At 45.7% G+C, this 27,519-nt stretch overlaps 1 protein-coding gene and 3 long non-coding RNA genes across 5 annotated transcripts; all 4 read left to right on the top strand.

Moving 5' to 3' along the window:
- Window positions 1–4,496: 4,496 nt before the first annotated feature.
- On the top strand, window positions 4,497–5,634 carry LOC311352748. Its single transcript, XR_014636935.1, has 3 exons — window positions 4,497–4,584; window positions 4,662–4,990; window positions 5,200–5,634. It is a non-coding gene; the product is annotated as an uncharacterized lncRNA (long non-coding RNA).
- A 3-nt stretch (window positions 5,635–5,637) lies between these two features.
- On the top strand, window positions 5,638–6,823 carry LOC311352747. Its single transcript, XR_014636934.1, has 3 exons — window positions 5,638–5,873; window positions 6,207–6,329; window positions 6,504–6,823. It is a non-coding gene; the product is annotated as an uncharacterized lncRNA (long non-coding RNA).
- A 3-nt stretch (window positions 6,824–6,826) lies between these two features.
- Window positions 6,827–7,969, top strand: LOC311352749. Of its 2 annotated transcripts, none has more exons than XR_014636936.1 (3): window positions 6,827–7,191; window positions 7,535–7,652; window positions 7,827–7,969. It is a non-coding gene; the product is annotated as an uncharacterized lncRNA (long non-coding RNA). The 2 variants fall into 2 exon arrangements; XR_014636937.1 differs by having other exon boundaries at window positions 6,827–7,205.
- Window positions 7,970–13,051: 5,082 nt separating this feature from the next.
- ephx4 (epoxide hydrolase 4) lies at window positions 13,052–25,286 on the top strand (the record flags this gene model as incomplete). The annotated part of the gene is made up of 7 exons (XM_084472833.1): window positions 13,052–13,297; window positions 14,409–14,494; window positions 20,323–20,480; window positions 21,163–21,291; window positions 22,312–22,415; window positions 23,076–23,224; window positions 25,046–25,286. 7 exons carry the CDS (start codon window positions 13,052–13,054, stop codon window positions 25,284–25,286), a joined length of 1,113 nt encoding a protein of 370 aa, XP_084328959.1.
- Between the last annotated feature and the right edge of the window lie 2,233 nt (window positions 25,287–27,519).

Below are 27,519 nucleotides of genomic sequence, written 5' to 3'. Positions count from 1 at the left end.
ATCTCCCAGGTCCAGCTGGCCCTGCCCATCACTGTGCAGTTCAGCCTGAGAAAGACTTCCATCTCGGGGGTTGGAGTGACCCAAACACTGTCCACAGAGAGCTTCCACCTGGCCCAGCAGAGTCCTCAGCCTGCTGATGAAGGCGGGTCCTGCTCTTCAAGAGCTGCCGCCCCTGCACTGGGTCGTCTTCTGAACGGATGACCTCCTCCTCACCCCTTCCTAGAGTCCTGAAGCTGCACGGTTTGCAATCTGGGAAGGCTCCTCATTCAGGAAACCACTGGACTACAAAGACGCCACACATTAAATCAACCAGACTCCTTTTTGAGACACCCTGCAAAATTCATGAGCAATGTGGGCCCGGGTTCCACCTGGCATAGGGTTCTACGTGTGTGGGTTCCACCTGGCATGGGGTTCTACGTGTGTGGGTTCCACCTGGCATGGGGTTCTACGTGTGTGGGTTCCACCTGGCATGGGGTTCTAAGTGTGTGTGGGTTCCACCTGGCATGGGGTTATACATGCAGTGTTCTATGATTGTACAGGCCAAAACATAAAACAATAAAACAATCAAAATAACATTGCGTTATAGTGATGCTTGAGCCATCGCTAACCGTCCCTTAAATCACCGGCGTGAGCGCATTTATCTCAAACCCCAAAAACGTAAACTAACGAGAGCGAGTCTCGCCCTACTCGTCGGCTGCATGTGAAACAAACTCATCACGTCGCCCTGAACTATAAAGTACACGTTAATAGCCGCGATGCGTCTATGCAGATGAACACTCCACCTTACAGCGCAGTGGCGACGAGCTGATGCTGCAACCTTTCACCAACATATTCTACGTATTAAGAGGATTAATTATACTCTAGTTTTGAGGGATGTTATAATAAATGGGAGTGTTTAGAGACTCATGGTTCCATGTTCCATGACAACAAAAATGGTCCATTAGCCTTTTTCCACTTTATTGGTGCGTACCACCAGGCCTGGAAACCATTCTAGGGGAGTGTGTGTGTGTGTGTGTGTGTCCGTCCGTCATTGGGTTCTATGTGTGTCCCGGGTTCCACCTGGCATGGGGTGCTACGTGTGTGGGTGGTTGGGGTTCTACATGTCTTGCTTGCCTTGTATGTGTGATTGAGTGACGTGGGGAATTGGAATAGACTAGTCAACTACATCCAAACGGATCGACAGGCCCCACGGATACTGAGGACTCCAGTAGACATCGAGAGCCTAGAACGATGTTCTGGAACGAGATCCAACCCACTGGGCAGGAAGACAAGCGTGTTGGATTGGAATCAAACCTAAAGACTGGACGCAAACAGCGGGTTCAGATCAGTGACTTCAAACTCGGACTTGCCCAATCAGGATCACTGGTGGATGGACACCTGAAGGCTTTCCACAGGGAGGGTCTGAAGCTGGATAACTACCTCCATGGATATTCAAGATTACCTTCAGAGCTGTGGTGTGGCGGCTCTTCCGACCTGGCTGGATGGACGGCAAGCCCTGTGGATAAAGTCTTGTATTCTCTCGCTCTCGGATGAGTCTTCTCTGGCTGAACTGTATTGTTTTGTACAGGACTAGCTGAACCTGTGAGATGGGTTCCCTTAAATCTGAACCAATCTGGGAACTATCCCAACTAGGGCGCTCTTCAAGCTGAAGTTCTGCCCTTCTTCAGCTGAAGACGTGAAGAAACCTTCACTGGGGCTTTGAGATGTATGGAGGAGAACGTTGAAATGTGTTCCATGGTTCTCTGATGAAGACCTTGGTTGTGTCTCACCTGGCTGAGAGGAAGAACACACATCTTGGCCTTTTTCCTTTGGAAGTCACAGTGGCCATCTTGAAGGATATTCCAGGGCATGTAGCTGATGTCACCACGGATTCTCCAACACTTGGGTTCTCCAGAGGGGCAAATCTACAGAACTGTAGACTTCAGACAGCTCTGTATCCCAGAATGCACCTGCTCACTCAGACGACACCTTCATCAGTAGGGTGGATCTTTAAATCATGGTGATTGTTAGGAGTTCAGGAATTGGGTTTAATTTTATGGGCAGTCCTTTGTGTTTGAGAGAATCTTCTCACACTCCTTTTGACTTGACCTCTGTTGATGTATTTGTTGCCATATGGTGATGCCATGATATTCAGGGTAATGTCGCAGGGTTATGGTTGGCTCTATGAGCTGGGCTTAGCTTAGAGGTTTAAAGCTGTTGTTTGTTCATGGTAGTTCTGTTCTTCGTAGGGGTTTCAGCATTTTAATTTGGTTACGCACTGGGTGCTTAGCAATGTAGAGATGAGTAGCAGTAATAACCAACAGCAACAAACGAATCGCCTCAAGGTAAGTCTGTTGGCTGTATTTTAATGTGATCATCGCTGGACTTCAGGATCTTCCTCAGCTCAAGGTGAGGTGCTGGTTACGTTCCTTACTGCTGGGTTGGTTCCGGCTGGAATGTTCGGTTCCAGTCGGACGGTTTGTGCTTCCCGCCGTGGAGGTTTTGTTTTTCCTGCAGAGGATAGTGGTTGGTAGGTAGGGGATTTAGGCAGTTTGTGAACCTTTAATGCTGCAGTGGATATGGAGTACCGTGTATGCTGATTTATCTTCCTGTGTTTGGGATCCACTGCAGGACATAATTGAGTCCAATATTGTCACTTAATTTAGTCTCAAAGGTTGGTAGTAGACATTCTAGTCTTTACGACCATAAGGACACATTTGGCAGTTAGTTGGGCGTTGCTTCACCTGAGGGCATCTGGCAGCATGTTCTGGTTTTGTGTTTACTTAACCTTCACTCACAAGATTTCCTGCTAGGGTATCTGGCAGTACATTCTGGTTTGCATTTGCGTAACCTCGTCAGCAACAAAACTATTTCAGTCGGTTACCAGTCTTGACCTTTTTTTATCTCAAACTACTTTAGTCTGACCGTTCAAAATTCGGACACATGGCGTCCAATACATTTTGCGTTTCCCCACAATTGTACCGATCATTTTCGATAATTGCGCTGTACTTTAACCACGTTGACGGACTCTCGCTGCGTACAAAATGGCGTTCTACTTGCGGGCACATTTCTGATTGACATTTCTGAAAAACATTTGGCATTTCTTCCATACAACCCCGCACCTGAATATGGCTAAGTATCATAATTTTACTCTTCGATTTAATATTGATAGTGCTTAGTGTTTTTTGATGCCTTCTAAATATCTGGTCTGTGATAATTGACACAGAAGTTAAACAAAATGGCATCTAGTTACATCATCTTTACTCCATAGTTCTGTGAGTTACCAACTGGATAGTATCCAACAGCTAAGATAATGGCCGTCCGTCCAACATGTTATGAAACTCTAGAACTGTTCAAGGTTAAAATGATAACATGTTTCTCACAAGGTGTCTGCCTCCTCACCCAGAGCCAGACTTCCACCTCCTCACCCAGAGCCAGACCTCTACCTCCTGTCAGAAGTCCTCCAGCACAGGTCAGTGCTCTGGTGCAGGAGTAGGAAGTCTTTGCAGGTCCATTTCATTGCATGGGCTGAATCACTTCTTTAAACTTGTGGACAGCTGCCTTCATTCCCAAAAGTCAGTCTTAAGTCATAAGAATACGGCCTTAAAAAGTAGCCCCAGCACTTCCCACTGCTGGTCATTGTAGTGCTATCATGTGATTTAACGCGTCTTCTTTATGAATGGGTGAACGTTTTTATATGTTCAGTAAGGCAAAATCTGCTTCTTAGTGTTCAATCTGTACAATGGCTATTTCAGTCCCATTACCTGCGTGTGAACATGTTAATTTAGTCATTCATTGAGAAGCCATCATGATCAGAGAATCTCAGAAGAATAGAGGCAAAGAGAAATTACATTAAAATATAATTGTGTGTGAAGGCATAACTGTGGGTGGGAGTGTCGAACTAAAGGGCCGATTTAGCCTGTGACAGTGTAATTGTGTATTTAAGAGGCTGTCTGTTTACACGGGCCTCTTGAATGGATGCAGCACCGGGGGACCGGAGGCTGGGGGGACCGGAGGCCGGGGCCTGCAGCAGTAGCAGCAGCAGGATGGATCAGAGACCAAAGCTGGAGACCTGAGGCATGCAGCACCGGACCAGAGGGTAACCATCACCAAGTTCATCTAGAACACTAGAAACCCCTGGGTTATTTTTAGATCTGGTGACCGGTTATTGTACATCTTCAGATTTTAAATCTCTTCTGTGATATGAGGTCATTCATACTGGGGTTACGAATATGAGCCATTTGTTACTAGTGTTGTTAGGACCATCGTTGATGCATTGCTGACATTTTTTTGGAATTTGAAGGAAGTATAAATATTGGCCTCCATCATTGGCTTCCTTGTTGGACAACCAACAAGGATTCCTTGTACGTTTGCATAAACTGAACATAGTGGACTGATTACAGAGCAAACTACTGCTGTCTGTTACCAGGCCAGACAAACTGTGTTTGTTACCTTACATAAGAGACAAACTACTACTGTGTTTACCTTACATTAGAGCCCAACTATGTTTGTAACCAGACCAGGAATCTGGAGGACTGATGGAGAGCCATACATCTGGACGGTGAATCCTGAGGGAAACTACGAATCTACCAACAATTATTCCTTGTAAGTTTTCATCAACTGAACTTGTTGCCGTACACAGAGAAAACTACTGAAGTTGGAGTCCACTGTGTTTGTTGCAGACTCTGTAGCTGACGAGAGCTGATGGAGGAGCCACGTTGGAGGCCCTGCCTGGTGGAGGAGCTGATGGAGGAGCCACGCTGGAGGCCCTGCCTGGTGGAGGAGCTGATGGAGGAGCCACGCTGGAGGCCCTGCCTGGTGGAGGAGCTGATGGAGGAGCCACGCTAGAGGCCCTGCCTGGTGGAGGAGCTGATGGAGGAGCCACGCTGGAGGCCCTGCCTGGTGGAGGAGCTGATGGAGGAGCCACGCTAGAGGCCCTGCCTGGTGGAGGAGCTGATGGAGTAGCTGGGAGTCCTGAGGATGACCAGGACTCTACTAACAAGGATTCCTTGTAAGTTTGCATTTACTGAACTTGATGGACTCGTTTAGGGTACGGGATTGGGGGTTCAACTCTCAGCCGAAGGGTGCCGGGTTCAACCCCCAAGTCTTCATAATGCATTGATGTATCCTTGAGCAAGGCGCCCTAAAGCCTGCCTGCTCCTTAATGAAGTCCCTTTGGTTCAATTAATGAACATAATCCATGTCCTCTGTTGTTTTAAGACGCTGATGGAATCCTGTTTGGTCCGGGGCAGACACACACCTGAGCTGAACCCCACCTGAGCTGAACCCCACCTGATCCTGACGTCCTGCTGGTCCACGTTTCCTCAGGTCACCTGAGCCTCATCCTCAAGAACTGCTGATCTTCAAGTCTGCAATCTGAGGCTGAAGGATTAATGAACTCCTTAGCCTTCTTGACCCCACATGTACCGTGTGCTTCCAAACTCCTTTCCCACACGTCTGTCACTAACTCACCTCACAACTTCACTTTCCTCTCTACTCCTTCACTTCCTTCTTCCTTCTCCAGGGTTCTAACCTTTACTCTGAAAGAGTGTCTTCCTGCCCTCAGAGGGTTCAGCTTTAGGGTTCAGATTCAGGGTTTAGAGTCAGGGACAGTGCTGGTTAGGGAGGACTGGTTTTACTCAAACCTCTTCACTTGCTTTCTGAAATGTTTCAACATTTTGAAAATGTTTTACTGTGCTATGATTTACAAATGTATATTATAATGTATATTACAGTTCTGCCAAATGTTTTTTATAAATTCCATCCTGCTTTGTGACTTTCTGTACAATGGCTGGGGTATTGGAGGCTTGGTACCAGAGGCTGGAGGCTGGGGGACGGCACATGGATTATTGACCAAAGCTGAAGACCAGAGGCCTGCAGCACTGGACCAGAGGGTAACCATCACAAGGTTCATCTGAAACACTAAAACCCTCAGATATTTTTGGGTCTGGTGACTAGTTACTGGAGAAGGGTTTTATCTTCAGATTTTAGTTATGTGCCAAAGCTGTATAATGAGGTCATTCATACTGGGGTTACGTAGATATGAGCCTTTTGTTACTAGTGCCGTTAGGGACAGTCGTTGTATCGCTCAAAACATCAATTCGTAGACTTTGTTGAATTAAAGGAAGTTTAAATATGGCTTCCATTTTACAAGTGAACCTCAAAGGCAGACGGGTGGAGGTGTTGCGTCCCCAGGTGATTTACTGCTGAGAACCGTTTGTAACCAGACCAGGAATCAATGGCTGAAGGAGCTGATGGAGGAGGCGTGCTGGAGGTCCTGCCTGGTGAAGGAGCTGATGGAGGAGCTGGGACTCCTGAGGGCGACCAGGACTCTACCAACAGGTATTCTGGTAAGTTTGCATTTACTGAACAATAGTGTACTGGTATAATTACAAGATTGGTTACTCTCAGCCGGAGGGTGGCAGGTTCAACCGGGAGTAAGGTGCCCTAAAGCCTGCCTGTTCCTTAATGAAGTCCCTTTGGTTCAAATAATGAACATAATCCATGTCCTCTGTTGTTTTAAGACGCTGATGGAATCCTGTTTGGTCCGGGGCAGACACACACCTGAGCTGAACCCCACCTGAGCTGAACCCCACCTGAGCTGAACCCCACCTGATCCTGACGTCCTGCTGGTCCACGTTTCCTCAGGTCACCTGAGCCTCATCCTCAAGAACTGCTGATCTTCAAGTCTGCAATCTGAGGCTGAAGGATTAATGAACTCCTTAACCTTCTTGACCCCACATGTACCGTGTGCTTCCAAACTCCTTTTCCACACGTCTGTCACTAACTCACCTCACAACTTCACTTTCCTCTCTACTCCTTCCTGTTCCTCTTCCTTCTCCAGGGTTCGAACCTTTACTCTGAAAGAGTGTCTTCCTGCCCTCAGAGGGTTCAGCTTTAGGGTTCAGATTCAGGATTTAGAGTCAGGGAAAGTGCTGGTTAGGGAGGACTGGTTTTACTCAAACCTCTTCACTTGCTTTCTGAAACAACATTTTGAAAACATTTATTGGGAAAATGTTTTACTGTGCTATGATTTACAAAAATGTATATTACAGTTCTGCCAAATGTTTTTTATAAATTCCATCCTACTTTGACTTTCTGTACACTGGCTGGGGTATTGGAGGCTTGGTACCAGAGGCTGGAGGCTGGGGGACGGCACATGGATTATTGACCAAAGCTGAAGACCAGAGGCCTGCAGCACCGGACCAGAGGGTAACCATCACAAGGTTCATCTGAAACACTAAAACCCTCAGATATTTTTGGGTCTGTTGACTAGTTACTGGAGAAGGGTTTTATCTTCAGATTTTAGTTATGTGCCAAAGCTGTATAATGAGGTCATTCATACTGGGGTTACGTAGATATGAGCCTCATATAAGCCTTTTGTTACTAGTGCAGTTAGGGACAGTCGTTGCATCGCTCAAAACGTCAATTCGTAGACTTGTTGAATTAAAGGAAGTTTAAATATGGCTTCCATTTTACAAGTGAACCTCAAAGGCAGACGGGTGGAGGTGTTGCGTCCCCAGGTGATTTACTGCTGAGAACCGTTTGTAACCAGACATCAATGGCTGAAGGAGCTGATGGAGGAGGCGTGCTGGAGGTCCTGCCTGGTGGAGGAGCTGATGGAGGAGCTGGGACTCCTGAGGGCGACCAGGACTCTACCAACAGGTATTCTGGTAAGTTTGCATTTACTGAACAATAGTGTACTGGTATAATTACAAGATTGGTTACTCTCAGCCGAAGGGTGGCGGGTTCAACCGGGAGCAAGGTGCCCTAAAGCCTGCCTGTTCCTTAATGAAGTCCCTTTGGTTCAAATAATGAACATAATCCATGTCCTTTGTTGTTTTAAGACGCTGAGGGAATCCTGTTTGGTCCGGGGCAGACACACACCTGAGCTGAACCCCACCTGATCCTGACGTCCTGCTGGTCCACGTCTCCTCAGTTCATTTGAGCCTCGTCCTCAAGAACTGCTGAGCTTAAAGTCTGCATTCTGAGGCTGGATTGGCTGGATTGAGGCGGATTAATGAACTCAATTAACTTAACGTTAATTTCTTGACCCCACATGTACCGTGTGCTTCCACACGACTTTCCCACACCTTTGTCACTAACTAACCTCACCTCTCTACTCCTTCCCCTTCCTTCTCCAGGGTTCGAACCTTTACTCTGAAGGAGTGTCTTCTTGCCCCTCAGAGGGTTCAGCATTAGTGGTCAGGGTTTAGAGTCAGGGACAGAGCTGGTTAGGGAGGACTGGTTTTACTCATACCTCTTCACTTGCTTTCTGAATGGTTTCAACATTTTGAAAACATTTATTGTGCAAAATGTTTTCTTGTGCTATGCTGTACAAAATTGTATATACAAGTTCTGCCAATTGTTTTTATGAATTAAATCTTTAATTTTGACTTTCAGCGTGTTTGGTTGTAGTTTATTCTGTAATTTAACTTGGGTAATGTCAAACAAAACTTCAGTAATTTAATAATTTGCATGATGTATATTCATGTTAACATCATCATATCAATATATTATAAAACATCCATATCTTAATTAATAAAAGCCGTGGAAATGTCTAGCCTTCACCCTGACCCCGCACCCTGACCCCCTCACCCCGACTCACCCTGTGGTGTTTGGGGCAGGACCGGCCAGGACGCCACCATGTGCATTGTGAGGTCTTCAGAGAGCCGGCACCTCTTCCTTGCATCATGGAGTCATTCAATGCTGTGTGTTTACTGGTAACTGAGCAATGTCTACACGTTCAAAACTATATCTGAGAAAAAAAACAACTGTATATATAGCCTGGCTATTGCCAGACCAAGCTCAATCGTAGATTGCATGTTGGTCTGGGGAAGCTGCGGTCATTTTCTTCAGCACCAGAGGCATGATCAACGGGCGGTGTTAAATTGACTCTGTACGCAATTGGCTGCTTGCTGTCCCTTCCCTGTTGCCCTTCTGCAGGGCGAACTCTAATCGCCGGCAGAATGGGCGGGGCTACCCAGTCGTGTGTGTGTGTGTGTGTGTGTGTGTATATATATCGCAAGATAGTGTGTAACAGTTAAATGCGCCACGATGATTGTTTATGTGCTTCTCGAAGTGTTCTGAGGCCCTAACATGAAAGCTGATGCTAGTTAGCTAGTATTAGCTTTAAGTCTGTTATGGACCCTTCAGTCTGTAATAGATACCTAATTTTACAATAAACTACAGGTTGATATATATACAATACATATATATAATCTATATATATATATGCTCTGCCCAACACAATATAGGTCTGTGGTCATTTGGCACCAGCAGTGATCTGAAATCCAACTCAGTAATTACAAACACCAGTCTATGAGTCAAACATACCTAGTAGCGTATCAAACAGCAATTATATAATCCTCCAGATCAAAAGGTCTGAACACCAGTCTTTCTGGGAACATCTCCATCGACTTGTGCTCTTAAAGAGTATTTATTTAGATGTGGTCACTCAAAAGCAACTAGAGGCAGATATAAGAAATATTGAATTTTTAGAAACCTGGTAATCCATCACTTTGACTTTTTGTTGTTGCTGTAATGATTTAATGCTTTGCTTGATCACTCAGCTGGAAGTCTATATTTGTGTTGGTCACCAGATGGTGCTGTTACGGCATTTATGGGTATTTGATGCCCATTTGAATGCCCTGTCTGCCTGTCTCTCTGCCTGTCTGCCTTTCTACCTGTCTCTCGGCTTGCCCCTAATCCATTGCACATTGCACCATTGCTCTTATTATTCTAATCACTACTTCTGCTGTTCTATATCTATAGAAATGTTTATATTGTGTTTTATAGACGTTATAAAACTTGTCTGCTGCTGCTCTGCTGAGGATCCGGAACCAAAGAGTTCTGCTGTACATGACATGTGACAAAGAATCTTGAACCTTGAATCAAGTGCTGAGACGGCACTGCATCACTGTGTGGAACCTAGCGGGTTCAGAGGTTAAAGGGCAGAGCTCTGAACCACCAGGAGGGGAGCTATGCGGGTGGTGTTGGAGCGGTCCTGTTGGAACAAGAGGAGAACCATGGATTCTGGGGGAAGAGAATTAGAAGAAGAATAGAAGAGAATCAGTTTCTGAAGCTCTAAACCCTCCGAATACTGAAGGACGTCAGGTTACAGTGTACGTACACTGGACTGATTCAATGAGCAGCAGCCTGTAAAGGGTGGAGCAAGATGGAGGAACACAAGAATCCAACCCGACCCGATGAATCACTGAAGAGAACCCTGCTATTATAGAAACATAACCATTATAAATATTTACTGTACTGTTCACTGCCTGTTTTCTCCTCAACACCTTTGATAAACTTTAATGCTGTCACATCATTCTGAACTCTGAACGCTGAGGATTAAGCACAGCCCTTATGTATTATGTAATGTGTCTGTTTGTATGTTATGTTTAATGTGTCCAATGTTTATTGTAATCAGCACAAGAGGCATGATCAACGGGCAGAGTTAAATTGACGCTGTACGCAATTGGCTGCTTAGGGTTAGGGGGATGGAGGTTGGAGAGGACCAGTCGTATCCTGATCACCCAGAGAGATTTGACTACTGGGACCAGGTGTTGTGTAGAGAGGGTCTGGGGCTGGCCGCTGTTACTGGGAGTGGGAAGGATGTGTTTACATAAGAGTGATATTCAGAGGAATCACAAGGAGAGGAGAGGGTGCTGATGGCAGGTTTGGAATGAACAAGTCCTGGAGTCTTGCTTGTCGTGATGGTCATTACTCTGCCCACTACAACGGTAGAGGGACAAACATACTTTTCCCCCTCGCTCACTCTAACATAGTAGGAGTGTATCTGGACCGGCCTGCTGGCACTCTATCCTTCTACAGAGTAGGAGTGTCCTCAGACACACTAACACACATCCACACCTTCCAGTCCACCTTTACCCAGGAGGACCTCCTCCCTGGGTTTAGATTATGGGGCGGTGGCATCAGTGACTCTGGGTCGGGTATAGTCTCTCTCTCTCTCTCTTTCTCCTCATATCTCTTTCTCCTCATATCTCTCTCTCTCTCTCGCTCTCTCTCCTCAGTTCTCTCTCTCTCTCTCACCAATACTCGTATCAGTGTTTCCTCCACGCCTTAAACACCTGGTTTCCCATAGAAGACTCGTTCACAATCCTCAACACCACCAGAGATGAAGGACTGAACATTAAGGTCAAACCCAGAGTTCAGAGTTGAGGGGTCGTTTCTCCTGAAGCTCTTAAAGGTTTTATTGTGGAAAGGAAGGACATTTAAGTAAATACAAGACTTTGGTACTTTGGTTGATTTAAATTAGGGCTGTCAAATTAACACGTTAATTTTGATTAATCACAGAAAAAATAATGTGTTAAAAAAATTAACGCAGATTAATCGCGCTTCTATAGTGCTCTCTAGAGTCAAAACAAAGTATTGTATATTTTTTGCCTGAGATGCATTGCATCTTGAGTGAGATGGAAATGTTATTCATTTGATCTTAAAATGCACCATATGTTAATTAAAGATTAATGTTTTAAATAAGAGACATTGAACTTTAAAGTCTTATGTATATTATTCATTGAATCACTCATCTGCCATCATTTATTTGAATTAAATTATTTATATAATACTTTCTCTGCAAAATGTAAGTATGCGATTAATTTAGATTAATTCATCTTTAATTAATTTTAATCGCTTGACAGCCCTAATTTAAATACATGTACTCAGCTCCAATATATACTCCAAATACTTAATAACCTTTAAGATCTTCTATTGGGTTAAATATGCAGGTTTGAAAAATATATATATTTAATTTGAAATGTATTTTAAATATCTATTTATAGTAAATCAATGTTTTTTTAGACTTTTTTAATTTTTTTATATTTTCCAACATTAACAGTTTCATACTAAAAGGCTCTGATATCAGTTTATATTTTGATAAGCATAACATGGAACCTGATTTAAAGCAGATTTAATCTTGACTTCATAATGTATGCGTTGTACTGCTGTTTCTGTTGTAGACCTACTGCTGAATAAACCATAATAGTGATAAACAACTCAGTGGATCAACTTCTCGTGTGTTAATTCTATGTTATGCTAAGTGCCTTAACATTAATATATCAATCAAGAAATGTAATAATGACAATATTTTTTTCGAGGTGATTCCCCTCTCAGCCAGCAGGGGTTGCTGCAGCCCCCTCAGCGCCATACCTCCAGCGCAGGGGTGGCCAAACTTTTTTGCTTGTGGGCCGCATACAGAAAGAATGAGAACGTCAGGGGGCAATATAAAATATAAAATCAAGATGGCCAGTTTTCAACCAGTTAAAACTGAAAGAGCAACATGTGTTTGTAGACCAGAAAACCCCTTTGATTGCCAAAGCATTCTATAATACTGTAGCACTCAATCCTATTATTCCAATTGTTTAATTGTTGAGATCTATGAGCAATCTTTTAACTGTCTGAGTAAAATGTACATAGAAGAATGGGCCACATTACATTTTATGTAGAGATTTCATGGCGGGCCACTTAAAAGAGACCAACGGGCCGCATTTGGCCCCCGGGCCTTAGTTTGGCCACCCCTGCTCCAGCGCCTACGTGTCTGTATTCACTGAGTAGCTTTGGATGAACGCGTTTAGGACTCGGTTATTGCACGTGGAGCCACTAGGGGGCGGTAAATCCACCTCGGTGCAGTTCACCTACTGGCCAACAGGATCAGGGTGACGGAGACACACAGAGACCGGGGCGGTGGACTGGTTGTTATAGGAGACACCGCCAGGTGGACTGGTTATTTTGTGGTGTGTGTGTGTGTGTGTGTGGAGTGCTCTCGTTCTCCCCAATCGCCCCCCCCCCCCCCGCCCCAGCATCCCTCCTCCATCCACGCAGGCGTGCATCCTCTCCTCCTCCTCCTCCTCCATCTCTCCATCACTCCCCGGGACCCTCCCATGCAGACGGTCGTGTTCAACCATCGTCAGCCCGTTTCACCGACACCACGACCACCCCTAACCCCACAATAGCAGCCCGTTCCCCGGGTAGAGCCACCCCCCATACCCGATCCGACAACCGGACCTCCGTCGATTTAGGATTATTTTTTTTATTTTATTTTTGCAATGTAAAGATGGCCAGGGTCGTCCCGAACCTGGTCTCGTTCCTCAGCAGCCTGCCGCTCCGGGTCCGTGCGCTGGGATACTGGTCCCTGGTCTACGGCGCCTCCCTGCTGTGCGCCGCCGCCGCCCTCCTGCGCCTCTGGTGGAGCGTCCTCCTCAGACCCAGCGCCACCTTCCAGTGGGGGGTCCGGGGCGACCCCCCGCCGGCCTGCCTCAACGACACGTCGCTCGGGACCCACTGCTACGTTAGAATAAAGGTAACGTTGTGTTATGTTATGTTAGGATAAAGGTATAACGTTATGTTATGTTAGGATAAAGGTAAGCCACGTTTTGTTATGTTAGGATAAAGATAACGTTATGTTAGGATAAAGGTAAGACGTTATATCTTATGTAAGGATGGAGGTACAAGGATAGAGATAAAGGTGAGACACGGTATGATATGTGATGTTAGGAAATGTTATTTTAGGATAAAGGTAAGACACGTTATGTAATGTTAGGAAGAAGGTATGTGATGTTAGGCTGGAGATGTTATGATGAAGTTATGCTGTGTGTAGGACAGCCCTTTGGTTCTGGAGGCTGTGTGTGTGTGTGTGTGTGTGTGTGTGTGTGTGTGTGTGTGTGTGTGTGTGTGTGTGTGTGTGTGTGTGTGTGTGTGTGTGTGTGTGTGTGTGTGTGTGTGTGTGTGTGTGTGTGTGGGACAGCCTCTTGGTGTGGAGGCTGTGTGTGTGCTGGAGGCTCCAGTCCTTCTCTGAGGAGACTGAGTGGGGATTAATACTCAGAGCACGTCTGGTCTCCAGCCGCGCTGAGGGACAGAGCAAGCAGTATAGAACTGATACATAGAACCTACAGTATAGAACAGATACGATCAAACCTACAGTATAGAACAGATACGATAGAACCTACAGAGTGGAACAGATACAATCTAACCTACAGTAAAGAACAGATACGATCTAACCTACAGTATAGAACAGATACGATTAAACCTCTCTCTCTCTCTCTCTCTCTCTCTCTCTCTCTCTCTCTCTCTGTCTGTCTATCTCTCTCTCTCTCTCTTTCTCTCTACCTACCTACAGTATAGAACAGATACATAAAACCTACAGCACAGAACTGATACGATAGAACCTCTCTCTCGCTCTCTCTCTCCCTCTCCCTCCCTCTCCCTCTCCCTCTCTCTCCTCCCTAACCCTCTCTCTCTCTCTCTCTCTCTCTCTCTCTCTCCCTCCCTCTCCCTCTCCCTCTCTCTCCCTCCCTCTCCCTCTCCCTCTCTCTCTCTCTCTCTCTCTCTCTTCCTCCCTAACCCTGTCTCTCTGTCTCTCTGTCTCTCTCTCTCTCTCTCTCCCTAACCCTCCCTCTCTCTCTCTCCTGCAGGAGTCCGGTCTGAGGTTCCACTATGTGGCAGCCGGCGAGCGGGGGAAGCCCCTCATGCTGTTCCTCCACGGCTTCCCAGAGTTCTGGTAAGTCAGAGTAGGGCTGAAAATTGTATCACAATAAAAATATAAAAAAATTTAAAGGACAAGGAGAAAAATATAAACGTAAACAGTTTTATTTTAAACTTAACCTTCCCCTGATTGTAGGCAGACAGGGAAAAGGAATGTCAACACAACCATGGAAAACTCAAATAAATATAAACATAAGTCTGAATGAAAATTAACATCACACTGAAAACTTAACAATTATCAATTATAAAGTGCTCAAAAACATGTGCTACAAAAAAGTGTTCTAAAAACATTTGCAGTGTTAAATGTAAACATAAAGAAGCCTGAGATCTGAGAAGAACTATCTTCATATATATTATTTACAATTTCCTCACTCGTTGCGGTACTCATCTTTCGTTTCTCACATCGCGTTGTTTCTGTTATGGAACACACACGCGAGACGAGATGGCGCAGCCAAACTTGATACTGTTACATGATTGGCCATTGGCGTGTCGCTCCATACGTTGCTCTCCACTCCGGTATCAGAGGACGCGTGCCTTTGTTCATGCAACCAACCTTGCTTCACAACCTCTGGTTCAAAGCGGAGCTAGACTCTTTGCTCCGTTCTTCCAACGAGGAAAAAAATTATCGAAACCTTCTATCGAACGCATTTTCTATTGATATTGATTACATATCGTTATCGTTTCATCGCCCAGCCCTAGGTCAGAGGTCAAAGGTCACATGCAGAGAAGGGTCACCTTCACGTCATCTGACCTCCATGTTGTCTCCACAAACATTCAATGGGCTCCAGCAAGGGGCGTATCAGTTAGTGGTGGATTTCATGATTTGTTTGAATGAATCAGTCGGTCAGTTCACCAAGAAGAGTCGTTTGTTTGTTTGTTTGTTTGTTCGTTCGCATTTCCGGTAGAGGTGAATCATGATTCTCAGTCACTCAGTCGGTCAGACTCGGCTCCTCCCTCGTTCTCATTCAAACGAATCGCGAATGCACGTTCTCAGCCGAGTCGGTCAGACTCAGCTCCTCCCTCGTTCTCATTCTCAAATGAATCACGATCATGCAATGGTGAAAACGGTCATCAATCAACACAACATTAACTAAGTTCCTTTTAGCTGAGGAGTGCTTCATGTTCAGAATCAGGATGTTGTTGCCCGGCTTGCTCCCGTGACTTCTCAGTCCTCGAGTCTTCACCGCTAAACACAGTCAGTGAACGAACGGCGACTCACGAGTCAGCGACTAGTGGGTGGAGCTGGGAGTCGAGTCTCAGCAAACGAACGATGCGAACGAGACAAACTGAAACGGGGAATCAGGTCGGTTCGTTCATGTTAAAGAGTCGTTCATTCGAACTGATTCGTTTGCGAACGAGCCATCACTAGTATCAGTTCATGTCTCTTATCTGGAGGCCACCAGTGGGAAAAAAGTTAACCGTTACATTTTGATAGACAAGTTAACATCCTAACAACTGCCAGATTCAGACGGGGTGTCGTTAATCAGATATAAATCTCTTGGAAAGGCCCCCAATAGACACACCCCCACAGAAACCCCCCCATGGACCTGCACCCAGAAACACGCCCCCATGACCACCTGGCCTCTAAATTATGGATTATGTATATTTTAGAGTTTCTGGCCTGTAAATTATGGATTATGTATATTTTAGAGTTCCTGGCCTGTAAATTATAGATGGCTAAACTGACCGTCGTTAAAATCACAGATTTATATTCTGGAAAACGAGCAGACAATTAAATGATAGATCTCATGATGGGAGATCTGATCTATACCTTCAATGAATAACGAGCTGTAAATTTGGTCAACTGTAGGCTACCACTTAACCGTAGATCTATATAATATAGAACGACGAGAACCTAACATTTAATAATCATTGACGTTGTAAACCAGCCCCTTGATTATGAATCCATTAAATATAATACAAATCCATTAAATATAATACAATACTAAATAAACATCGGAAAATTTAAAAACAAAGATTGTCTTAATGGTAGATTCTATAATAAAGACTTTACCATAGATTCTATAATACAGATTCTATGAAATAATATCTACCCATCACTAACCTGCATAATATGTTGTTTAGTTCCTCAAATACTAGGCAGTATTTGAGGTTGTAATTTAGATAGAATCTGAGGTAGTATTTGAGCTGGTATCTGAGGTAGTATTTCAGTATTGGTCGGTCCATGGGAGGTTTCTTGGCCACCAGGGAGTGCTGGCCCGTCTGTCCTCAGGTCCGTCTGAGCGTGTCCTCAGGTCCGTCTGAGCGTGTCCTCAGGTCCGTATGTCCTCAGGTCCGTATGTCCTCAGGTCCGTCTGAGCGTGTCCTCAGGTCTGTCTGAGCGTGTCCTCAGGTCAGTCTGAGCGTGTCCTCAGGTCCGTCTGAGCGTGTCCTCAGGTCCGTATGTCCTCAGGTCTGTCTGAGCGTGTCCTCAGGTCTGTCTGAGCGTGTCCTCAGGGAGGCTCTGAGCGCTACAGACTGAATCAGGCCAGCATAGACGCTCTGACCTCAGAACACACAGTTAATTAAAGACGTCTGGGACTCTGGACCGCTCTCTCTCTCTCTCTCTCTCTCTCTCTCTCTCTCTCTCTCTCTCTCGCTCTCGCTCACTCTCTCTCTGGGTGAGTTAGTTAGCAGTATTGTAGCCCATTACTTTGTGCTGGTGACTGTGTGTGTGGGTGTGTGTTCTGCAGCTCATATATATTCCAAGATCTGAGCTTCAGTCCTGACTCATCGAAACTCACCTACTCCTCTTCACTCAGGAGGTGTGTGTGTGTGTGTGTGTGTGTGTGTGTGTGTGTATGTGTGTGTGTGTGTGTGTGTGTGTGTGTGTGTGTGAGAGAGTGTGAGTGTGTTGGGTGATTAGGATCTGCAGTTCGAAGAAGAATGTTTTCGTGTTTTGTGATCTGATGACTAGGCTGTGTGTGTGTGTGTGTGTGTGTGTGTGTGTGTGTGTGTGTGTGTGTGTGTGTGTGTGTGTGTGTGTGTGTGTGAGAGAGTGTGAGTGTGTTGGGTGATTAGGATCTGCAGTTCGAAGAAGAATGTTTTCGTGTTTTGTGATCTGATGACTAGGCTGTGTGTGTGTGTGTGTGTGTGTGTGTGTGTGTGTGTGTGTGTGTGTGTGTGTGTGTGTGTGTGTGTGTGTGTGTGTGTGTGTGGCGATCAGAGTCCATGCCATGAGTGGGTGGTTCTAGAGGTCACTGAGTCACCTCCTTCTCCTGCCACCTCCTCCCTACCTCCTACTCCTCCCTACCCCCTCTTCCTTCCCACCTCCTCCTCCCTTCCTCCTCTCAACCTCCTCTTCCTCCTCCTCCCCTCCTCCACACCTCCTACTCCCTCATCTCCACTCCACTAGACATTAACTCCTCAGGAATAATCTACTTTCTTATTGAAAACCCCAATTTGATATTTTCATGCTGTACTACAGACAGTACAGAGACAGGTTATTAAGGAGCAGGTAGGGGTTAGACAGTACAGAGACAGGTCATTAAGGAGCAGGTAGGGGTTAGACAGTACAGAGACAGGTCATTAAGGAGCAGGTAGGGGTTAGACAGTACAGAGACAGGTCATTAAGGAGCAGGTAGGGGTTAGACAGTACAGAGACTGGTCATTAAGGAGCAGGTAGGGGTTAGTGCATTTTGCTCTAGGATGCCTACAGGTATGTGGACATGGGGGATCGAACCCAGAACCTTTGGGTCGTGATGTGGAGCTGAGAGTCTGGGTTCCCGGTCTCCCCGGAGGCGTTCCATTAACCTTGTTTGTACCGCTGGTGTTGGGAACACACAGGAGATAAAAATAGCCCTGTACACACACACACACACACACACACACACACTCTCGCTCTCTCTCGGGTGCCTGCGGAAACATCTAGAACCTTTGAGTATCTCACGCTGTAACAGAAATGACATGAGGCTAGGATAGCGATGCTAAACCACCTCTGTGGTGTGATCACTATATCACTACATATATATAGCTCTAAAATACTAATTATTTATACATACCGGTATGTATATATTCTATCTACATTCTATGTCACTATCGCTTCATCTCTACATCAGTATATATCTCTATCATATTTCTATCTCTTCCTCTCTATATATCGCTGTAGCTAGTTATATCTCTGTCGCTATCTCTATCTTGCATTATCTCTACATATCCCTATATGTCAAAGTCTAATTTAAGTCCTATATATTGCTCCATCTCTTTCTGTTGCGCTGTACCTCTAAAATATCTCTATATCTCTACACCTCTATTACTTTATCTGTATCTGTAAAGTAACCCTATCTATACGCATCTTTCTCTAGTATGTGTAAAGTCACCCTATCTCTTCATATCTCGATGTATATCTTGTCTAGCAGTGTGCGAAATACTCGTCAATATTCGGGGGGGTCCCCATCTCCCGATTGTTGCGCAATATCGATCTAAATTTTTCTCATGCAGTAGGCTTATAGCATACTTAGCAGACGTCAAGGCGCAAAGTCAAAGTACTTTGTGGGCGGTTCTATGGCGCTGTTGCTATTATGACGGCGAGATAAATGAGCTTTGCGCCCGGCGCAAATCTAAAATGGGTTGGACTGAAACCCGTAGGTGTGTTTTGGGCGTAACATGCAATAAACCAATGAGAGTGGCATCTCCCATCCCCTTTAAGAGCCAGCGCATTTTGACTTGACGAGTTGATTATAATAGGCATAATTAACACATGGAATAGCATTTTCTTCTCCAACTTCAGAAACACTGATTCGTCATGTAAATTGCGGCAAAGACAACTTAAAACATAGGTATACGGACGCGGTCCTCGATGGCCGCAACTGTGGGTCTATTTAATGATATGCGGCAATACATTAACAAACATTGTTTGTTACCAGTATTGTATACATTATCGTTGTCGACTTGTGTTCATAATATGCATGTGTCCCCCTGTTAATATACATCGCCATGGACTGCATTATGTGTGTGTTTAATTTGCGTGTGTTTAGACAGATGGGCACACTGTTGTGCGCCCGGACCCCCCCGTATTTCGCACACTGTTGTCTAGCCTCTATATCTCTACATGGTTATCATGTATAAGTTATAAATAGATGCCAGTGTTGGCAGTTGGAGCCCATCGTCAGAGTGCCCTTGAGCAGAAGGCACCTGACAGGATCATGTGGAGCTGAGTGGCACCCATGGGCGTCACCTCACCTGACAGCTGTGTGTGTGTGTGTGTGTGTGTGTGTGTGTGTGTGTGTGTGTGTGTGTGTGTGTGTGTGTGTGTGTGTGTGTGTGTGTGTGTGTGTGTGTGTGTGTGTGTGTGTGTGTGTGTGTGTGTGTGCGCGTGCGTGTTCCTAAGTGTCTTCTCATCTCAGGGTTAAAAGTCAGGGTTAGGGGTCAGGAGGCCTGTGAGACCCTAACTGTGATGAATGGAATAACAAAAATATACCAATAAAGTTTGATTTGATTTGAAAACATAGTTATCTTAATATTGAGGCTGGCTAGGTGTATCATATCAACAATAATATGAAAATAGCAAGCTAGGTGTGTTATATTATATCATACATTATTATATATCATAGTAATACAATAATATCAATTAAAAAAATTATATTAATACAATAATATTCCTGACAGCATCACCAGCTAGCTGGTTAGTGTGTAAATATAAAAATCTAAAAATGGAATGGAAATAAAGTTGTGTTTGTTCTCGTGGCGGCACTGTCATGAAGTGGAGGTACTAATAAAGTTGTGCGGTTCTCGTGGCGGCACTGTCATGAAGTGGAGGTACTAATAAAGTCACGCGGTTCCCCAGGTTCTCGTGGCGGTACTGTCATGAAGTGGAGGTACTAATAAAGTCATGTGGTTCCCCAGGTTCTCGTGGCGGTACCAGCTGCGGGAGTTTAAGAGCGAGTTCCGCGTGGTGGCGGTAGACATGCGAGGCTACGGGGAATCGGACGTCCCCCTCTCGGTGGAGAGCTACCGCTTCGAGCACCTGGTGACCGACGTCCGCGACATCGTGGAGTACCTTGGTGAGCCCTGGGGTTGAACCAACCTTTATTTAAAACGGGGTGAACGACAACACACACACATTCCCCCAATCAACCCGCAGAAGACTCAAGATTCAAGATTCAAGATTGTTTATTGTCATATACACAGCAACTAGGAAGCAGTCGCTGGCAATGAAATTCTTGTGTCTCCTCCTCCAGCTCCTTCAACATTGCAATAAAAGAAAAGTATAAGAAACACAAGTAAGAGAGCTGAGACCTAATGAACAAAATAAGACTCCCTGGTTCAGACGGCCGTGTCGCCTTCATCAGCTGAGCTAAGTCCTACAGGATGAGGTCCTGGTTGGACCATGTGACAGAGCAGGGAAAAGACCGGGGTTCACCTCAACCCAACCCCTGATCTGAAACGGACCTCAGTGATTGGCTGAGTTTATCAAAGGCAACCGGATCCATCGGTATCCGTGATATCCCCTTGGGGAGGAAACGACAGAAACGAGGAGTCATTCTGAAGATCAGATAACACATCAGCACATAATTATAAGGTTAAAAAATGGAAAGAATTCTTCACAGAGTTGCAGACAAACTAAACTCAGAGAAGAGCAGAAGAACTCATCTCTATCTCTGTTGAGGAACTTCTGCTCTTCATATTTATATCTGAAGAACAGAAGAACAGACATTAGTATCTCTGTCTGTCTGTTGTCTCCAGGCTACAACCGCTGCTGTCTGGTGGGCCATGACTGGGGCGGCACGGTGGCCTGGCTGTTCTCCATCCACTACCCCGAGATGGTGACCAAGCTCATCGTGCTCAACTCCCCACACCCCTCCGTCTATGCAGGTAGGCCTCGCATGCACGCATGCACGCTGCTCATACGCACGCACACACATGAGCACACACACCCACACACACACAAGCACAAGCACACACAAGAACACACACAGAGCGATAAGCGAGCCATATTCCCGCTGGTGTGCTCGTGGTCTGCGGTGGCTCTGAGCGCTCCTGCTAACGAGGAGCGTTAATTAGCTTAATGAGGAGCGATGGCGGCTCCTCCTGCGTGTTTATCTCCCATCTGGAGGAGCAGGAGGTGATTAGAGGAGGTGATTAGAAGATCCTAACGTCAGGATGGGAGGCTGCGGACCATCGTCCACCTCCTCCTCCTCCTCCTCCTCTGGGGTCATCTTGGTGTGGTTCAGAAGTCTTCATTCAGAGGAAATGGTTCTTCGTTGTTTTGTTGGTGATGATTTAATTCTGTCTTCTCCTTGTCTGTCGATCTCCTGGTCTCCTGGTTCTCTGCCTCTCCTGCTGGTCTGAACCTCCTGGTCACCTCATCCTGGTTCTCCTCCTGGTCTCCTCCTCCTGGTCACCTCATCCTGGTTCTCCTCCTGGTCTCCTCCTCCTGGTCACCTCATCCTGGTTCTCCTCCTGGTCTCCTCCTCCTGGTCACCTCGTCCTGGTTCTCCTCTTGCTCCTCCTCCTGGTCTGCTCCTGGTTCTCCTCATGATCCTCCTCCTCGTCTCTTCCTGGTTCTCCTGGTCCTCCTCCTGGTCTCCTCCTCCTGGTCCTCCTCCTGGTCTCCTCCTGGTTCTCCTCCTGGTCTCTTCCTGGTCCTCCTCCTGGTCTCCTCCTGGTCTCCTCCTGGTCTCCTCCTCCTGGTCCTCCTCCTGGTCTCCTCCTGGTTTCCTCCTGGTTCTCCTCCTGGTATACTCCTGGTTCTCCTCATGATCCTCCTCCTCGTCTCCTCCTGGTTCTCCTGGTCCTCCTCCTGGTTCTCATGGTCCTCCTCCTGGTTCTCCTCCTGGTCTCCTCCTGGTCTTCCCCTGGTCTCCTGGTTCTCCTGCTCCTCCTCCTGGTCAGACTACGCCCTGCGTCACCCCAGCCAGCTCCTCAAGTGCAGCTGCTTCTTCTTCTTCCAGCTGCCCCGCCTCCCGGAGCTGATGCTGTCAATCAACGACTTCAAGGTGAGGAGGGTGTAGTAGTAGTTTACTACTACACTAATACTACACTATTACTACCCTACTACTACGTGGAAAGTGGATTTATGTTCTACGACTTTATGCAATACATGGGAGTCATTAAACAATATCCTCCATTTAAAATCTAAAAATATATATCTTAATCTATATGCACTAATATATGAATATATAAATTTAGTATGCTACACGTAAACCTCCTAAGATGGCGCAATTTGATTGGTTCACTATCTCGGGCCCAATCGTCTCGGCAGTCGTCTCGTCATGCTAATAAAAACAAATAAATCCCGGCAAAAAGTGTTATCTTGTTTATTTTTGTTCACGTGTAGTATTCACCTCAGGCTCCGTGAATAGTGCAATAGCCCTGTGACCTTCAGTCTCGGGGGCTATTCCACACTATTCACTTCGCCTTCGACGAATAATTGTTAAATATATCAATAGGAATCAATAAGTGAAAAAAATACAACAAATTATTTTATGTTTGGATTATTTTATGAAAATATTCAGTTTTCAGATCTGGGATAAAAGTAAATTCAAGTAAATGAAATAGCTGTAGTAGTGAATATGTCACATGAGACACTGATGGAGCTGGTTGGTTCTGAGCCTCCTCACAGGACTATCTGATGCTCTCCCTGTGTGCTGCTCTAGGCCCTCAAGGCCCTGTTCACCAGCCGGAGCACGGGCATCGGGAGGAAGGGCCGTTGGCTGACCTCAGAGGACATGGAGGCATACCTGTACGCCCTGTCCCAGCCAGGGGCCCTCACCGGGGCCCTCAACTACTACAGGAACGTCTTCAGGTAACACGACTACACTACTACTACACTACTACTACTACACTGCTACTACACTACTACACTACTACTACACTACTACAATACTACTACACTACTACTACACTAATACAACACTACTACAACACTACTATGACACTACTACAATACTACTACACTACTACTACACTAATACAACACTACTACATTTCTACATTCCTACACTACTAAACTACTAACACACTACTAACACCAACACTACTAAACTACTAACACCTACACTACTAACACCTACACTACTACACTACTAACACCTACACTACTACTCTACTACTACTACACTACTACTACTACTCACTACAGGAAGGTGTCATGAGTTCCAGCGGGTTCCTCTGGTTGTCACGGCAGCGGTCTCCTCTGACCTCTGGTTGTCAGGGAGGCGGTCACCTCTGACCTCTGGTTGTCAGGGCAGCGGTCTCCTCTGACCTCTGGTCGTCACGGCGGCGGTCTCCTCTGACCTCTGGTCGTCACGGCAGCAGTCTGTGTCTCTCTCCCCCCTGAGAGAAAACCCAGCAGATGGTGGTGAGGTTGCGACTCGGGGAAACACGTTAACAATGTCCTGGGAGGAAACACGACCAACACGCTTTACTCAGACACAGAGGGACGAGCAGTACTCAATGTGGAGGAGGAGATTATAATTATAATAATATATATCATATCATATATTTACATAATAGAATAGAATATAATATGCAATATATAATGGAATATAATAATGTATAAAAACAAATTCTGTCAGTTTGTCAGTATATTAGTTATTGGTAATATTATCCATGTCTAAATGAGATGAAGCCTGCTCCCAATCCATCAACCTAAAGGATGTTGCTCCCATGTCAGAGTACAGCAGTGGCGCCCCCCAATCGCCACAGAGAGAACTGCAGGTGCTGCTCACTTCAGACAAGCTCAGATCTGAATGTGTGTGTGTGGGTGTACAATGAGTACATTTTTCAGAAGAAAAGATATATGGCCGTCGGTACAGTAAGGATGTTCATAGAACCAAGTGCCAAGCACTAACAATCACTAGGTTAACCCATTCCCTGTATACAACAAAGATAGCTAGGATAAGATGCTACACTATGCTCAGTACTGTTTAAGTGCTACCTAAGAGAAACTACATAGAGGCTTCATGGCCTCCTGTCTCTGGTGTAATGAGTCCTTGGCCTCTGTGAAGCTACGATGCTAAACGTCCTCCGGTTGGCTGGAGGACAGAGAGCAGAACATCCTCCATATGTTCCCGTACTGAGGCGCTGCACCGCGCATGGACGCCCACGCCACCTGGGTCCCACTCACAACAGTTCCTATTGGTTGTGTTAAATAGAGCTGTGTGTGAGTGCTGGGATCTGTCCCCCACCCCCACACACACACCACTTCCCTTTAGACAGGAGACATCCTGTAAACAAATGTAAACTTCATGCAAAATCATCTAGAATCATGTAAAGCACGGATTGACTGAGGCAGAGACCGACTCAAATGTCTTTCCTGCTGTAAGGGTGGCATGAGTCTCAGGAGGAGGTAGACGGGTTGGCTGGTAACAGGAAGGTTGCTGGTTCGATCCCCGGCTCCTCCTAGCTGAGTGTCGAGGAGACCCTGAGCGAGACGCCTCACCCTGACCAGCTGGCTGGTCACCCTGCGTGGCTGACTCCGCCGTGGGGGGTGTGAATGTGTGCATGAACGGGTGAATGTGAGGCAATATTGTAAAAGCACTTTGAGCCGCCACTGGTTAGAAAAGCGCAGTATAAATGCAGTCCGTTTACCATTAGCGTCTCCCTGTGCCCCCTGTGTCCCCAGCTCGCTGCCCCTGACCCAGCAGTGTGTGCGCTCACCGGTGCTGCTCCTGTGGGGGGAGTGCGACGCCTTCCTGGAGCAGGGCATGGCGGAGGCCTGTCGCCTCTACATCCGCAACCATTTCCGCCTGAACATCATCTCGGGCGCGGGCCACTGGCTGCAGCAGGACCAGCCCGACATCGTCAACACCCTGATGTGGACCTTCATCAAGGAGGGCGAGGGCCGCAAGAGCCACCGGCACTGACGCACGCACACACACCGGCACGCACACACTCAGACACGCGCACACACGTGCAGACATGCACATACTCACACAAGCATGCGCACAGGGACGCACTGATGCACACACACACACACACACACACACACACACACACACACACACACACACTCACTTACTCAAACATACACGCATACCCACATAGGCACACACACACACAAACACACACAAAAACATACACATGCACACATGCACCCGACACAGGCACACACTTATACACGCACACACACATGCGCGCGGCGACCACCTCCTTCTCACCTGGGACATCAGCCTACGTTTTGACAATGCAATCATTCTCTTAGATTTTGGCACATTTTGCGTATTTTGCGTATTTTTAAAGATGTCAGCAGAACAGCGGAAAGAACAAAAGCACAGGAGAGGAGAAAAGCACCAGGTTGTATTTTTGACACACATAATTAAAACGTTTTTTGCACATTTTGACATTGGCCTTAAGGTGTGTTGTTGACTAACATGCGTGGCAACGTCTTTTCTGTGGGTGGTGTTGTGTGGTGCCTTTTGATCTTTGACGTAATGTTTGGCGATGTAACGTGCGTTTGCTCTACCATATGTATCAATGTCCTGGCTGGTTCTGGCTGGTCCTGGCTAGTCCTGGCTAGTTCTGGCTGGTCCTGGCTGGTTCTGGCTGGTCTTGGCTGGTCTTGGCTGGTCCTGGCTGGTCCTGGCTGGTCCTGGCTGGTCCTGGCTAGTTATGGCTGGTTCTGGCTTGTTCTGGCTAAAGTTATCAATGAGTTTTCGATGAGTTATCGATGAGTTATTAATGAGTTATTTATCGATGAGTTATTAATGAGTTATCGATGAGTTATTAACAAGTTATCGATAAGTTATTAAAAAGTTATTAATGAGTTAGAAATTAGTTATTTATCGATGAGTTATTAATGAGTTATCGACGAGTTCTTTATCAATGAGCTCCTTCTATCAGGTAGTGTCGTGAAATGAATTTTCTTTTTTGTATTATATTTTTTCGGACGATACAAGCTCAAACAGAGAATGTGGTCAGCCTTGAGCTTCCTCTACCAGAACAAACGTGAGAACGGCATCAACGGTTGAATATTGTACATTGTTTTTGTATCTCTTCCTAGACCACTGCATTTTGAAGTTTCACTGAGCCAGATCTACTTCATTCGATTTTATAAATAAAATAAATCAATGTGAATTTTGTGGTTTAGTCTTATTTTACTGTCACTAACGCTGCACAACAGCATCACAGCAGGGAACGGGTGATCAATAATTGTTGTCATTTTTGTTCCAAGGGACGTCATATTCATGGAAATATTTGAAGGACCGGTAGTCAATTTTAATGCCTTCATTTTAAGATGGATCATTTTTAAACAAAGGATGTGGCTGTTTTTCAAGATGGTTTATTTGTCATACTTACAACAATTAAAGCAACAGCAATGCAATGCTTGAGTCTCAGGCTCCCTTCAACAATGCAATAATATAAAATAATACAGTTTATAAGAGAAACACAAGAAAAGTCACCTGAGACTTAAATAAACAAAAAATTAGTGCAAAGACGCAGTGCATTTAAAGTGCTTAATTCACAGTGGTCTATAGTTGCATATTGATCGACTTTAAACCTATGTGTTGGAGGAAATCACATGAATCGTACATCCTAAGTTATACAAATTGACAAGGTTTAGATAATCAGGACATTTGGATTATGACCTTCATATCTATAAAGATACGGCTCAAAATACGAAACTCGGGGAATTATGGAACATTACACGCACACACCACAGTCCGGCAGGCGAGAGACACTGACGTCGTGATTCGACCGGTATCAGTGCGCATGCGCAGCCTTGCTGCGTTCAAGCCACATGGAGTTACCGTAAACACCAGCCCCCTCGAACTAACGTTCACAACACACCAACATCCAACTGGTAATCGCAACTTGGACATTCGGTGTGGTTCCCATGGATACATCTGACTGACGGCTGATACATCAGCATCACCGGAGTCACAGCTCACAAAAAGGGCATTCGCTAAAATGGACACCTGACGTCATCTGAAGTCCAGCGTTAAATTCAATCAATCGTAGTTGAACTTATGATTATTCTCACCGATTTTAAGCTATACCGATAGAAAGGAAAATACATGTTCATCAAACGATTGTTCTGCCGATGTGAATGTGTGTTGTACCATGATGATGATGATGATGATGATGACGTGTAATAAA

The sequence above is a fragment of the Micromesistius poutassou genome (genome assembly GCF_964030765.1).
Source record: "Micromesistius poutassou genome assembly, chromosome: 9".
In the NCBI taxonomy this organism is placed as follows: domain Eukaryota; kingdom Metazoa; phylum Chordata; class Actinopteri; order Gadiformes; family Gadidae; genus Micromesistius; species Micromesistius poutassou.
This window is presented reverse-complemented; position numbering and strand designations above follow the sequence as displayed.